General features: G+C 41.8%; 1 protein-coding gene across 1 annotated transcript in view; it reads left to right on the forward strand.

The window, feature by feature from the left end:
- The window catches only part of NBAS (NBAS subunit of NRZ tethering complex), a 317,470-nt gene that overhangs the window by 192,473 nt on the left and 109,245 nt on the right, over positions 1–15,752 (forward strand). Inside the window, exons 37-40 of the mRNA XM_059132606.1 lie at positions 679–792; positions 1,335–1,458; positions 12,621–12,697; positions 13,077–13,214. Coding sequence (XP_058988589.1) covers positions 679–792; positions 1,335–1,458; positions 12,621–12,697; positions 13,077–13,214 — 453 coding nt within the window. The remainder of the gene's footprint in view (positions 1–678; positions 793–1,334; positions 1,459–12,620; positions 12,698–13,076; positions 13,215–15,752) is intronic.

Here is a 15,752-nt window from a genome sequence, read left to right on the forward strand (position 1 = left end):
GGACACGGCCGCTGACAGGTCTTGGAGGCAGTTGTGGGGCGGCCGGGGATGAGGCAAGGGGCGCACTTGCATCTCGCCTCCAGCGTGGGGTTTCGGCGGGTGAGGGCCCAGCTGGGCCTGGAAGCGGGGCGGCACCTGCCGAGGCAGTCAGCTTGGTTAGCCTCTTGGAGTGGATGAAGGGCTTAGAAGCTGGTAGGACACGTGAAGTAGATCGTGATTGAAGAACTGGCCCTTAATGTTGATTGACGTTGAAGAACTTTAAGTGTTATTCTGCATAGTTCAGACTTGCTACTGTGGCCTGCTAGTCTCGCTCAGAGCTGCGAACGGCGTGCGGAGCGCGGGAGCGATATGCACGGAACGATGTTTGGGGCAGGTTACTCTGACTGTAGATTAGAAAACTTGCCGTGTGCTTAGCGCTGATTGCTTCTTTGTTTTTGATGCACGATGTCAGAGTGACCAGGGAAATCTGAAGGCACTGCAGGCTGAGGTTGAAGTGCTGCTTTTAGACCGTGGGTGCCGGCCTTACCGCTCACTGGGCGTCCGTGTCCCGCAGACACGCTCTCCGTGGATCCCACCGCGCACGTGCATCCGTCTCCCCACATAACCCTGCCTTCGCCTCTCCCATCTGCCCCCAGCGCTCTTAACTTCTACCACTGTTCTTGTCTTTGTTCTGTTTAGGGGCAGGAATTCGGTGGGGCTTATCAGATGGGAACCATAGCCAATGAAGGTCTAGAAAAACAAGGCTGTCATCCTTTTTATGAATCCGTCCTCTCCGATCCCTTTGTCACAGAGGTAAGGACAGTGCGCCCAAGAACACAGAGCCAACTCTCATGCTGTTTTGGGCATTTTAGTATAAACAAAAATTAAAATGTTCCTGAGAATGTACTTCTTTAACTTCGTTCTTACTCATGTTGCTCATTGGTTTTATGTGACTTTTTTGAAAAATGTGTATATTTTTAAAAGATTTATTTATTTATTTTAGAGAGAGGGAGCAAGTTGGGGGAGGGGGAGAGGGAGAGAGAGAATCTCAAGCAGACTCCCTGCTGTGTACAGAGCTGGATACTGGGCTTGATCTCAGAACCTGGGGATCATGACCTGAGCTGAAATCAGGAGTCGGATGCTCAACTGACTGAGCCCTCTAGGCGACCTGGTTTTATGTGACTTGTATATGTTATAATATATTATGAGATTAAAATCTGTTTCAAGCTTTACATAAAATGATATGTTTTAGTGAGATGTTATCATTTGAATCATCAAAAGATATAAAATCCTATGACTCTGTTCTAAGAATAGAGTAGCGTCACCTACTAAAAGATATAACTGCTTCTGTCTAGTCTACAGTGACCTATGACCCCCACCGGCCTGTTCCAGGGGAAAGCTTTGCAGAGGTATTACTAAGAACTGGAAAACTGGCTGAGGCTAAAACTGAAGGGGAAGAGGTATTTCCAACAACAGAAGGTATGGAAGAAGGTTCTAGTTCCCTGACAAAGTGTAACTCCTATTAGGGAAACCATATATGAAAAATGAGTGAATGGGAGTGGGGAAAAATAATAATAAATTTTTCTAGTTCTGAATAGTTTAACTTGACACCAACATGCATTTATTTAAAACATTTATTTGAGAACCTTCTGTTTTCTGGATACTTACTAATATTGAGTTAAAAGGATAAGTATGATATAATTGAAGTGATTCTTACAGGTATTTCTGATTTTGCACGTTAATTAAGAACCCTTAAGTATTTGCTTCACAGGATGTAGGTATATATTTCATCTTAAGAATTTTCCACATGCCTGCATATCTTTCTGTGTAGAATATTTTGGAAAGAATTAAATGTATGTAAGTTCACCAAAGATAACCTTTCCCTTTGTATCTTTATTTCTCTTTAGTCTCCCTCCTTCTTCTTCAGGTTCCAGGATAGTTTCCTTGACTTTTTTTTTTCAGTTCCCACTCTCTCTGCTCTGCCATCTTTAGTGAATACCTCATGATAAAAAGGCTGCTGGAGCTCCAGCTATCTCTGTATATCCCAGGCATCAGTAAGGAGAAAAGAAGAAGGAGGGCAAAGCAGTCTCCTTGATAGTCCTATCCACACCTTCCCCTTAGGTATTTCTGGCTGTCTCTCGCTCCCAGTAAACTTGGGTGATGTGGTCTTAACTGAGCACATTGCTGCGTGGAATAAAATGTGGGGAAAATGTGTATGGGGAATAGAACTGCCGTTTTCGCAGAAAACCTGTCACTCATTTTTGGATAATCCGTCTTTCAATCAGTATTTATATGTAATTGGGAAGAGGGGAAGCAAAAACTGTTGTTCTGTCCCCTATGGAGGCCTTTTGAATACTAGAGGTTTTTACTGAGTATACCATGTCCCTTCAGTTCTGAGGTGCTTGCTTTTTACCTTTATTTCTGAATCAGAGTATCTCACAGTTGAGGACATTTTGTTTTTCTTATCCAAAAAGCTATTGTTATATTCACGGCACACCTTACGAATAATGCTGAATATATGTGAGGAGTAGAGTTGCACTGCTATTTACCCTTTTAATCATTCTTTATTACTTCTTGCTTTTCTTTCTTTAATTATCTTTTAAGCATTTTTTCAATTCCATAGACATTTGTAGCCAACATTTACTTTGTCTACAGTAAGAGAAGCTCTATATCAAATGCTATTAGTACAGTATCTTACTTAATAACAAACCACCAGATACTTAGCCTTTAGTCCTATTTTCGAGACAAAGAACCATGTCTCAGAGACGTGAAACCATTGTGGTTTTTGCTGTTGCTGTTTGAGTTACAAAGCCAGTGGTTGGTTGAACATCCAGATTCAGCTTTGATCACTGCGGTGGGGAGTCCTGCCCACGTTTTAGCCGTCTCTGCAAGGTGCTGTGCTAGACCCTGAATCAAAAAAGGGAGTAACAGGGACAAACAAAAACATGCCCGTGGTGTTATTTAGTTTGGTGTAGTTCTATTGGTATGTATATTCCATTCCAAACTTGCCAACCTGTTGACAATTAGCATTTTTGCAAAGCGGAGTTTGTGCTGAGGAGATAAAATTGTCACGAAGAGTAAAAATAACTCACAGTGGAATTATGGTTTATTCCCCTTTCGGTGGACCACATGTGACGTTTCCATACAGTGAAGTTCTGCAGGTAGCAGAGAAATAGGAGGTGTCCTCTGTTTCACACATGTGTTCCTCAAACGTGCTTCTGGCTAAGTGATCTTTAATTATTTGCTTATGGGTCAAACTTTGATTCTTGAGAGGGTTTGGACGCATAGATGCTAAGACCTTAAGAAAATAGTGCATTGGGTGTGGAAGTGTATCACCCACTGATTGGCATCATAATGACTGAAATCATAACCAGGAAGTTCGGAAATACTGATTCACACAGTTTTTGTTTTTTGTTTTTAGATTTTATTTATTTATTTGACAGAGAGAGAGATCACAAATAGGCAGAGAGGCAGGCAGAGAGAGAGAGGAGGAAGCAGGCTCCCCGCTGAGCAGAGAGCCCGATGTGGGGCTTGATCCCAGGACCCTGAGATCATGACCAGAGCCGAAGGCAGAGGCTTAGCCCACTGAGCCACCCAGGCACCCCAACACTCGGTTTTTCTGTTAGTTAGCCTGCAGCAGACAAATGTGTGAATGTGAGCACCTCTCACATAGAAGGCCTGCTTTGCAAAAAGGCAAGATAAAGGCATCAGATTATAAAGGTCCAAGAGAAGGAAGCCTTCTCGCTGCAGACCCTCTCAAATTGCTTGTGAAGGCTTCTGCTATTTTCCAGAGCTGTTCGCCTAGAGAAAGTGAAAAACCCTTGTGAGGCACAGATTTCTGGGTTGTTAGGCCTCCCTTCTCACAGGGTCTTTAGGTACTTGGCCATCTCTCTACAGTTGGTAGCTCGGTGATGAGGCGTCCCAGTGATCACGAAACATGAAGCCAATAGGTGTTTTCCAGGAGCTCTTGCGGTAGGGGAAGCATATGTGATGAGGAATCAGGGGATCCCCGTCCAGTTCCTTTTCTCACCATGTGTTCATTATTCACGGAAGGAATGGTCCTTCAGTGTCCCCGTACTTGGAATGTGAAGTTAAGGAAGACACGGTCCTGTCTTGAGAGGGCTTACTGTTGAGGTGAGGAGACAGACTAATTTGTGTACGATAAGGGCTGTAACAGTCCCACAAGAGGCACTGCGATTACAGACAGTGTGACAGCGGAGTGGAAAGGAGGTCTGAAGAGGCTTCCAGGAGCTGGTGATATTCGACCTGGGTGTTGAAGGATGAACAGGGCATTGCAGATCAAAAGAGTGGGGTGGCTGGGAATTGAGAAGGGGGGTTGGGAGAGGGACAAGGGGCGTATTTTGGAAGAGGAAATAAAATTCACAGAAGCCAAGATGGCAAACATCACGGTTTTCCCAGGATTCGAAGGTTATTCTGATACCTGGAAAGGAGAATATATGTGGGCAACCAGGGAAGAAACAAGGCAACACGAGGCTGGGAAGCGGGGTAAGGCCTCATGTGCTAAGTTAAACATTTTAAATGAACCTTCCACGGAAAGCTGTAGGGGTTTCAAGCAGAAGAGTATTATTGAGTTTTTCTTTACCTCATTATCTGTAAAATGGGCACAGTAGCTTGTAGGTTCTGTGCCTGGACTGTTGCTTGCCAGATGGGCCCTTGTGGGCACCGTTTCATAGATGGGTCCTCGAACTGTGTTAACGTTCTCGGAGTCCTCGCTCGTGGTAGCCGATCCAGTTATCAGTTCCTCTGGTTTCCAAGGCCGGCGGCTATCATTCTCCATCCTTGTTTCGCACTAGAACCCCTTAGGGAATTTTTAAGAAGTACTAAGGGCCCAGGATCCAGTATAGATCCTGTATTTCAGAATCTCTGAAGTGCGGCCCATGTATGACATGAGTTTCAGAATTCCTAAAGCAGTTTGGTTGTCCAGACCCTTTGGAACTTTCACTTAACATTTCCAGCATCTCCCCACCTCCCGAACCCCTCATCATGTCTCTTCTTCAAACTGACACACTTGCTTTCTGAGCCTCTCCCCTGACAGTCTGGAGAAAGCCTTTGATGTCTGGGTCTGGGCTCTCCCACCTGAGGGCAGACCCCGAGTGTTCTGTCTATTTCTAACACGTTTCTAGGGCTGCTCGGTTTTCTGTGGGGTGGGTGCAGTGTCCCTGCACGCTGACGGAGAGTGGGCATGGCGCGCGCATCACAGTCACTGGGCCCGAAGTCCCTGGGAGGCTGCGCGCCAGGTGAAGCTGAATGCGAGGCCCGGGGGCGTGTGTGCTTTTCTTAGTGTGTCTGTGAGGTTTTATGGGACTGCAGGTGTTTCCTTTCAGTCCTGGTGTTTCTTCACATTGTCTTTACTGACCCTCAGATTTTAATACTCCACCAAGGGAAAGAATCCAACTCCATTAAAGCAACACAAATTTTTTTCCGATTTTTTTGAATTGATTGGGAAAAGCTTTCACAACCCTTGTGTATATTAAAAATGGAATTTTTGTTCAAAAAGTGGAAGTGATTTTAATAATTTTCCTTTAATTTACATTTGGGGTTAAAATTTATGATGCATGTTCATAAATACTGTCATATTAGGTATCTCTTGTTAACACTAATATATCTGAAATAGATATCTTTGGCTACTTTATAATATCAGTATTTGTCAGGAACTCAGCAGAATTAAAGAGTGATACAGGTTAAACGGCCCAAATTAAAAATTGTAAAAATATGACTTCTGACTTTGGTTCACAAGTAGGTCATGAAACAAATTAAACTTCCAACATAATGTGACTTTTCAGAATTTTTTAATAAAGTTGATGAAAAGGTTTTTATGGAGACTGACTGAAGAAAATTGATCATTATTTATTTAGCTAAATGAATGATTTAATGGCTAATGATTTCCAAATCAATAATATGGGCAGCTTTCCTACGTTAATTTAGTGCTGGAATTAAATTTAACATAGAATGCTTTCTAGAGTTGGTGAGTTTGCATAGAATTAGTGCTTGGAGGCTTGGGCATAGATTTCATCTGATTTTCACTGTATACCTTGTATAGAAAATGTATTATTTTCAAGATTTTAGAACTAGCTTTGCAAATTAAATTCATACACCCTGATAAGTGAATGTAGGGTAGGCTTTTTTTTTTTCCCCCATATACCTTAATGTTAATTTAAAATCACTGTAACTCCCATCTGTGGCAAGTGTGACATCTGGTGAATGCCAGTGAGACCCCGTGAGATCAGTCTACTTCACGTTCTCCCTGATAGTTTGTCAGATGTTGCCTCAGTGGCTTGCAGATTCAAAGACTGAGAAACTTCCTGTGTGTGGGGTTTGACTTCTACTTTGTAAGAATCCTTAAGTCTCTGTGCTGCCTAGAAGGTTTTGGTGCCCAGGGACATGATCTCTTGTAACTCTGATTACCTGCCAGAGCCCTGTCTCCACATCCACCATGCTGAGAATCAGGGCTTCAACAAATAAATTTTGGGGGAGCACAGACATATAGTTCATAACACCATCTGGACAGATGAATCATCTCTCTTGATTTTGGTGATTTGTGTTAGCCTTCCGAGCCTGTGTAAAAGCAATGAGGTAATACTATCTCCTTTGTGTTTTTTTTAAATTTAATTTTTAATTTTTTAAATTTCTTTTCAGTGTACCAGAATTCATTGTTAATGTACCACACCCAGTGCTCCATGCAATATGTAACCTCCATAATACCCATCACCAGGCTTACCCACCTTCCCACCCCCCGCCCCTTCAAAACCTTCAGATTGTTTTTCAGAGTCCATAGTCTCTCATGGTTCATCTCCCCCTCCAATTTCCCTCAACTCCCTTCTCCTCTCCATCTCCCCATGTCCTCCGTGTTATTTCTTTGCTCCACAAATAAGTGAAACCATATGATAATGGACTCTCTCTGCTTGACTTATTTCACTCAGCATAATCTCTTCCAGTCCCATCCATGTTGCTACAAAAGTTGGGTATTCATCCTTTCTGATGGAGGCATCATACTCCATAGTGTATATGGACCACACCTTCCTTATCCATTTGTCCGTTGAAGGGCATCTTGGTTCTTTCCACAGTTTGGCGACCGTGGCCATTGCTGCTATGAACATTGGGGTACAGATGGCCCTTCTTTTCACTACATCTGTATCTTTGGGGTAAATACCCAGTAGTGCAATCGCAGGGTCATAGGTTTTTGTGACCCTTAGAGCTAATTCTTGCAAAACATGTTTCTCCTATCTGTCTTGTCAGAGCAGATATTTTTAAAATGATAGGTATTTTTGCTTTATAATAATTATTGTTGTTGCTTAAAGCAATGGCAGGAGCCCAGTGCAGAGTTTCTACTTAAGTCATTTGAGTGTCAGACTCATTTGGCTGGTGTATAGAATATGGATAATGTCAGTTAAAACCATAAATTAATGTTGGTTCATATTTACAGAGACCTTAAATACCAAACAATTTAATTTTTATTCTTTATGAAAAGGGAAACCATGAAGAGGGGAGTGTGTGTGTGTGTGTGTTTTAAGTTGTTGAGACATTACACTAGTGCTTGATTAAAATGAATAGAAAAGTAGTATGAAAGTGCTGTTTTAGAATGGATTGGGAGGAGGAAGACTGAAAGCATCAAATAAGAGTGGAAGGTTGTTAAAGAGTCCAGATTTTAAACTAGAGTATGTGGCTCTGAAAATATAAAGTGTGGGAAAGAGTTTTTTAGAAATGCATCAGCTTGCTTGGACGGCTGATGGTTGGGAGCAGAGAAGAGAGTGAAGTCCAAGATGATTCTGTGATTTTATGTTTTACCAGTGGGGAGAACAGTGCACCATTGTCAGAAATATGAGTGGTACTGGGTAAAGAATTAGTAATGTGGGGGAATGTTTGAGTCTTAACAAGCACTTGGTAATGTAGGTCTTATGAAGTGGCCCGTGGGTCAGGACTCTGGAGATAAAGGTTGGGGAAATATACTGAGGTATTGGCTGAGTTCTTCTGGGAAGATCTTGTGGAGTAGGATTGGCAGAGAGTCGTGAAATTAATCTGACCGAACTCCCACATTCAGCGGTTGAGGAGGGGCGGGTCTGGTGACACACACACAGAAGAGCGTCATTTGAGGATTGCTGCTGGGGAACCCTGACCCTGAAGCCAAGGAAGGACCATGTGGCAGTGCCTCATACTTTGGTGAGCCCTGAGTGAAAGTAGAAAGGAGAGAACTTTTGAGTTTGTTAGAATGGAGAGCTCTCGAGGGAACATTTTTCCCCCCCGAGAATAGTGTGATTTACTTACGTGTTGAGAGGACTTTCTCTCATTCTAAATCCCCTTTGTTGATTGAGGAAAACAGCTATCTTCCTCCACAGAGAGGTTGTGAGGAATAACTAGTGGAAATAACTGTTGAGTGCTCCATGGGAAGAAGCTGATTAAGGACAAGGGTGGTCCCAGAGGTGCGGCAGCTGATCGGGAGTGACTGTTTGAGTCTGCTGGTGTCTTCCTGGTGCAATTAGTCTACACACCTAAATGCAGCAGCTAGTTCACTAATAGCTATGATTTATATAAAATGAAAGTAATCCCCCCTGTTACCACCATGGCAGTTACTAATGGAAGAACTGATTATCTGTCATTTTGGGGGGAAATCAAAAAGTGTCCTAAATGAAGAAATGAGGAAAATTACTTGTTTCCGCAAATCTGTAGTTCATAGGGGTGGCGGAAGGAGCTTTCTAGGTGCTTTCTATATGCTAAAGAGATGAGCTGCACTTGCTTCATTTAATCCTAATTTACATGTGAGGAAAATTAAGGTTCTGATCTAAAATCCAGAATGCTTTGAAAACCAAAAGGACTTTTCGTAACTTGCTTGGCATCAAAACCTGAACTAAGCTGACATGAGGTTATTTAAGTCTTTGCTTTATCTCGTTTTGTGAGCATTCGAATGTTTTACAGCAGAAATATTAATGTCTTTGATCATTAGGTGCTCCCAGACCAGCTGAAGATATCATATAATATGTGGTATACTTAAGTATAACTTGCCGAAAGTCCTAAACATTCTGAATTCTGGGACACAAAATCATGCAGGAAATGGTGGGTGTCTGTTTTGATCCCCAAACTTTCTGAGGATGGTTTTCTTCTCGCCATATCATTCTGGCTCATTAATTTATAGATCTTGTTTTAGTTCTAAAATGTACCTGGGGGCGCCTGGGTGGCTCAGTGGGTTAAGCCTCTGCCTTTGGCTCAGGTCATGATCTCAGGGTCCTGGGATTGAGCCCTGCTCAGTAGGGAGCCTGCTTCCTCCTCTCTCTGCCTGCCTCTCTGACTACTTGTGATCTTTGCCTGTCAAATAAATAAATAAAATCTTAAAAAAAAAAAAAATGTACCTGGAATTTTGGGTTTATTTAGGTATGGCAAGACATCCAGAAGTGGAAATGTTTGTCATGAAGGAAGAAGTTTATATTCACATACCCTAGAAATAGAAGGCAGGGCAGGCCCCAGGGCCCCAGGGGGAAGCACTTGGGTCAGCCCAGAGTCACAGGCAGAGGGTTGAGGGGAAAGCAGGGGCAAAAACCTTTATTGTGTTTTCCATAGGTAAGCTTGAGAAAGCCTAAAATAGATGGTGTGGATAATTTTGTTAAGACTCCAGGCTAGAGAGCTGTCTCAATTTGTCCAGTACCTACCCCTGGGCTGATAAGGTTAGAAGAGTGTGAAAGAATATAAAAGCCAGTGAGAAAAGGTGGTTCAGAGTATTGGCTCTGAATTGGTTGCTTTGCATATCAAAGGTGTGCTCCCAGACAACTTGTTTGCGAAGGGCAGTCCTTGCAGGTTTATCAAGACCCCCCAAAATGTCAAAGCATTATAATTACATAAATAAATAAACACACTTTAAGTATGAAATAAAATCTATGTGGATATTATTCACTCAGAGTAAACATTTGTTGCTTGGTAAAAGTAACAATGATGATTCTTTCGATTTCCATTTGAAGGTGATTTTTGTCATACTTTGAGATCATGAAAATTAGCTATTTTCTCTTTCCTGCTGCATTAAGCTTTGTATGCAATTATGTATGTTCAATAAATGCTAGAGATCATCTTGTCAGTTGTTTCTAAGAAATAATATAACTATTTAAAAAATAAACGTACTGAAACTTAGGTATTTCAGATGAAGATCCTCCCCAGATATTTCCTGGGGACTATGCATTTATTTTAGTGATGTCATCACTGTTCTTTTTCCTTGTTTAGTCTGTTGTTCGGTTTTTTTGTTTTGGAATTTCCTTCAGAGTCTGTAGCATATTCACTGGAATGGCTTCTGGAGTATTTTCATCCGTTGAAGGTACTTCGGTTTTCGGATACAGACAAATGCATGTTTGTGAAAGATTAAGTCAATTACATGATTTAAAAAAACTAGATCTGACTGGAAGAGAATCAGTAATGGGACTGATGTTCCCAGTGGGCCTCAGAATGGCCCCAAGCACAACTCTAATAAGAGGTGTGGACCTTCGGTAACTAGGGCAAAGCCACACACCTGAAATATAAGGCTTCTGAACCTTGAGGAGAAAGAGCTAATATTGATGAGTGGGTTCACATACACTTATTTGAAAATTGGCTTCCTTTTTGCATAAAGAAGGGAAGTATCTGAAAACAAAATGGGGGTGGGAAAAAAAACTAGGTGAGATTGCAGTTGTAGGTCACTTTGTAAGAAACTACATAAGAAAGGAAATAGACAGGAAAGAATTATTAGTATGTGATACTATTGGAATATTTCCTCCCCTCCATATGGGTCCTGAAGGACTGTGAGACAGGTATCAAATGGTAGATAGAAGTCAAGTGACAGCCATGGGAGTGTGTGTGTGTGTGTGTGTGTGTGTGTATAGTATGCGATTTCTTTTTTTTTTTTTTAAAGATTTTATTTATTTATTTGAGAGAGAGACGGTTAGAGAGAAAGAGAGAGAGAGAAAGCATGCACAAGCAGGGGACTGAGGGAGAAGCAGACTCCCCGCGGAGCAGGGAGCCCGATTCGGGGCTTGATCCCAGGACCCGGAGATCATGACCTGAGTAAGGCAGACGCTTAACCAACTGAACCACCCAGGCGCCCCCAGTATGCAGTTCCTGCACACTAAGTAAATCTTTCTCATACCTTTCAGAGTGTTCTGTAAATTAAACTTACAAGTTTTCTTCTTACTTTATCTTCTGGTGTCCAGAATATATAGCTAACCCCTTCATCCTTTAGTTTTGGTAGTGTTCTAGAACACACTCACTTCTTTGCTCTCATAACTATTTGTACAAAATTTGGTTTAGGCCCTTTGCATTGTAGTTTTTACTTATTTGGAGACTTTCTTTTGTTCCAGTGTGTTTATCCCAAAGGGCGGAATCTGATTCTTATTAGTGAAATGTCTGGTTCGGAGAAGGTTCTCACTGATACGGAATGAAGGAATGAATTTGCAGATGGGCCTTGAAATGAGTAGTTTTTGATTAGGAAACCTTCTGATATTGTATGATTCCTTCGAAGTCCTGAGGCTGACCGGTGATCCAACTTGGTTCATAAGGTTGGAGAAATCAGAGGATGATATCAGTATCTAAAGAGGCAACATTCTCTCTGTAAAGCACAGTGGAGAAAGCTCAGTTTGTTCCCCCAGAGTCATCCACAGGAGATTTTGAGTTCTAAGTCAAATTTGGACACTTGCTGGTGGTTCCTTAGCCCACCACCATCTCATTGCCTAGACTGCCAGCTAAGCCCAGATTATATAAATGACTTAAATTTCAGTTCAAGTAAGACACAATTAGGAAGGTAAATCTTCTGGAAAAAAAATTATATGGTGTATTTCCAAAGTCGAATAACATTTACTTTGGATTATTCACATACTGTTCTCCTTCATTAGTGCAGATCATGAGAGTCTGTGTTCTTTAAAAATAAAGGATTTACATTGTGATTACATACGACTACCTGGTATTTGTCACTAAGACCCTAAATGAATGAAATATTTCCTTTTTAATGCAAACTGTATATAAACACAGATTTTGTTGGCAGTGTGCTTGCCAGAATTAGAGCCATGACATTGATAGGTCATTGCTTATGTAAAAAATGTGGGAAAGTTGTTACTCATTGGGACCTATTTGAACATATTATATAATCAAGGCTAGGGTTTTTTGTGGAGTGGGATGAAGAGGGATGTTCTTGGAAGGAACAAAACCATCTTCATTGTAGTAATCAAAAGTCTGATCTGAAATTTGCACTCACAGCTGTTTTGTTGCTTTGATCTTTTATGCTAGTATGCTTATTTTCTGTATTAAGCTGTCCTTGAGATACATAATTTTATAGCATGGCCTGGGTTTTTAAAACCGAAAGATTAGCTGTAAGAAACCATTGTCACTGATCTGTTTGCACTTAGACTTTGTACCTGCATTAACGGAATTTTCTCTTATTTAAAAACATAACAGATAGCATAGTTTGAGTAAGGCAAGGTTACTATTTAACAATATAATTTCCTGTGATCTGTATTTGGGTAGTGTTAATAGACATTTGTAAAAGGTCTTAAAGAGTCCTCTGAAGCTAATTATCTGTTGAAATCATACAGGACTAAAAACATGGCACTTATTAAGTAACTACGAAGGTCATGTAGATCCTCAAGTAAAATGATGCTTTTTTTTCTTCTTGCCTTCAGTTCTCTTGCAGCTGGCAAGTGATGCTTTACCAAATGACATGACCTTAGGTCTTGCTTATCTTCTTGCTTTGCCACAGGTAAGTTTCCCCTTACCAAGAGAGGACTTCAGGAGTAAACAAAAAACTGAGACTGGGGATTTTTACCAGTAAATTGGTCATTACAGGATTCGGTTCCTTTTCATTGTTCTTGTGTGTTGGAGGGACTATGGTATCGGTATTCTGAGAGCAAATGCTACCATTTTAGCTGAAGTCTTAATTTCAAATCTTCTTTTACCCTCATAGGATCTGCCTTTATAGTATCTTCTACATTGAACATGGTCCTCTTAAAGTTGAGCTTGAGATGATGCGGTGGAAACTTTGAGTTGAAATTCTCCAGTGATGACTAGAAATGTAATAGTTTATGATGATTTCCTTAACTTCCTTTCAGCGGAGTTTGTTCTGTCATGTTCTTTTCTAGGTGTTAGATGCTAACAAGTGCTTTGAAAAGCAGGCCCACTCTGCTCTGTCTCTGCAGTTGGCGGCCTATTACTGTAGCCTCCAGATCTATGCCCGCCTGGCTCCGTGTTTCAAGGACAGGTGCCATCCTCTCTACAGGGTGAGTCCTTGTGGTTTCCACTCGATTAACAAGCAGAATTAAAGCTTCTCTAAAATCATTTGTATCCAGAACATTCTGCTTTGTATCCAGAACATTCTCCCTGATGGGTTTGCCCTTGCCTTTGCTCTGTTGGACAGAGTTGTTTTTCCAGGCATCACGAAGAGGTAGTTTCCAGTGTGTATTGTGAATGCCGATTCTCCTTGCGACTTTGCTGTCGTTTATGTTATTTTGCAAAGTGCTTAGGGTAGGTGAAAGTAGTAGGAGAGGAGAAATGAAGAATTGGCTTTTTAACCCACTCCCCAAAAGGAACATGGCTCCAACTGAGGACAGTAGACACTGTAGTTCTTTGAGCAGCGCTGTACTTTGATCTATTTTAAAGCCAGAAATAGGGGAGTAGTAGCTGGACAGATGAAATCTTGAAACATGTTATGCCCACTTGCTGCCACGCTCCAGACAATTTTTTTTTTTTTTAAAGATTTTATTTATTTATTTGACAGAAATCACAAGTAGATGGAGAGGCAGGCAGAGAGAAAGAGAGAGGGAAGCGGGCTCCCTGCTGAGCAGAGAGCCCGATGCGGGACTCGATCCCAGGACCCTGAGATCATGACCCGAGCCGAAGGCAGCGGCTTAATCCACTGAGCCACCCAGGCGCCCCTCCAGACAATTTTGATACAACTTTATTGTTGATTTCTGAGCCAGAGAGTCTAAGCGTGGCCTTGGGTTACATGTGCCACCTTCTGTGGATACAGAGGTGTGACAGATGCCACGAGGTTTACCTGTATATACCAGTTTTAAATATTAGCCTTGGGAAATTGTCTGTTTTTTTGTACTGGAGTATTTAAAAGAATTGCCACCTTTAAGAGTAGATCAGCAAATAGATCAGACTTTCAGATCCAGTATGTGTACCAATAAAAGGTTTCAAATGCACTGAGGCAGGATTCTTTCTCCCCTGACTTCATAGCACACTGTAAAGAAGGAATTTCACAATCCAAATGTGAATGAAAGTTCTAGCGGTCTCAGCCACCCAAAGCATAGCTAAGCACATGAAAACATTCCATTTGTGGCAAAAACCTGTGGCTTTCCTTCATCACTTTTTCTTTAAAGAGAGTAAGGGCAGTGGGGAGGCTTGGGAGAACCATTTACGACACACAGGATAATCTCCCACAGGCTTAGACGTGGGAGACATTATTAGACATGGACTGTCCTCTGGCATAGTTTGATCACGATGACATTTGGCCAAGAAAGGAATGTTTTCTTCTTTTTCCAGTTAATAAAAGGTACTCATTATTTTGGAGATTCTGGATTTGTTCTGTTTTGTTTTTGATAGCTACTGCCGCTTTGTACAGTTATTTTCTTCCATGCCCTAGTAATTTTCCTTTGTTCTGTTTTTATATCTCAGGTATGTTTTTATGTGAAATAAGAAATTGACCTACTGTGCTATAAATTGAGGGAAAGAAGTGATTATATAGGTGGAAATGTGGCAAGTTTCCTTCTAGAACAGCGTACTTAATGGCTTTCTTACATTCAATTAGACGGCTGGCAAAGAATGTTCACGGCGTGTTTGCTGGAGTCTGCTTTTAAGTACCCTATCTTTCATTAGTGCTGAGCATGGACTCAAGTAACCATTTTCTCTAAAGTTCCCAAGTGTGTTGAAACACAGTGAAGCTTTACTTTGACCAAAAGCATTGTGCCTTGTTATAAATACAAGTCAGTCACGTCTTCAGAATGTACTCGACTGAGATTTCCGAGCGGGTACCGTGGCAATGGGAGCCCCCTCTTTGGTTCCCATGTACGTGGTCTGTGTTACGATCGCACTGTGTGCCCAGCGCTGTGCTCCACTTTCCGTGAGTACAGAGGGTCGAAAGGCCAGTCAGCTGGGTACCTCGTGTGTGCCCTGAGCTCTGAGCGTTAACATGAAAAGATGGTTGTGGGTTCCTAAGCCCAGCACTTACTGTAAATGCGTAGAAGACAGTTGCGTACATGGGGGTGAGGATCTCCCCGAAAGAGCACTGCAGACCCACACGGCCCGGACCACGCGTCCATCCTCGAAGGGCCAAAGGACTTGCTGCAGAGCCACTTTGTGGCCCCACTTCAGTTTCTTGACAACCTAATTAAGGTAGTCCTCTTGAAGGAAAATTCGAGTACAGCATGTATTTTTCCTGTTTTCCCCTATAGTAAATTATTTTGTACCAAAAGTTAAAAGTCCCAAATGATGTACTGTTTCTGAGAGAGGTCACTTAGGAGAAGACCATTAAATTCCACCCCAACTTTTATATCTGAAAATCCATTTCCTTCTTCAGATGCTGCAGTCACTCCATAAGGAACCCCATTGACAATGTCCACACCTGCAGCATAGGAAGAGACAAAGTAGGACATTGAAAGCGAAGGGCTAGAAGTAAAGGTGCTTTCATCTTGGTTTCTTCTGTGTTCCCAGCAGCTCTTTCACTTAGTAGAAGTGGGAGCATTTTATTTCCAGGTCTTGTATTTTATATATTGAGTGCCTCATGTGAAGGACCCAAAGCTTGGCATCGTGGTAAG

This window comes from Mustela lutreola, chromosome 9, assembly GCF_030435805.1.
Source record: "Mustela lutreola isolate mMusLut2 chromosome 9, mMusLut2.pri, whole genome shotgun sequence".
NCBI classification, from domain to species: Eukaryota; Metazoa; Chordata; class Mammalia; order Carnivora; family Mustelidae; genus Mustela; species Mustela lutreola.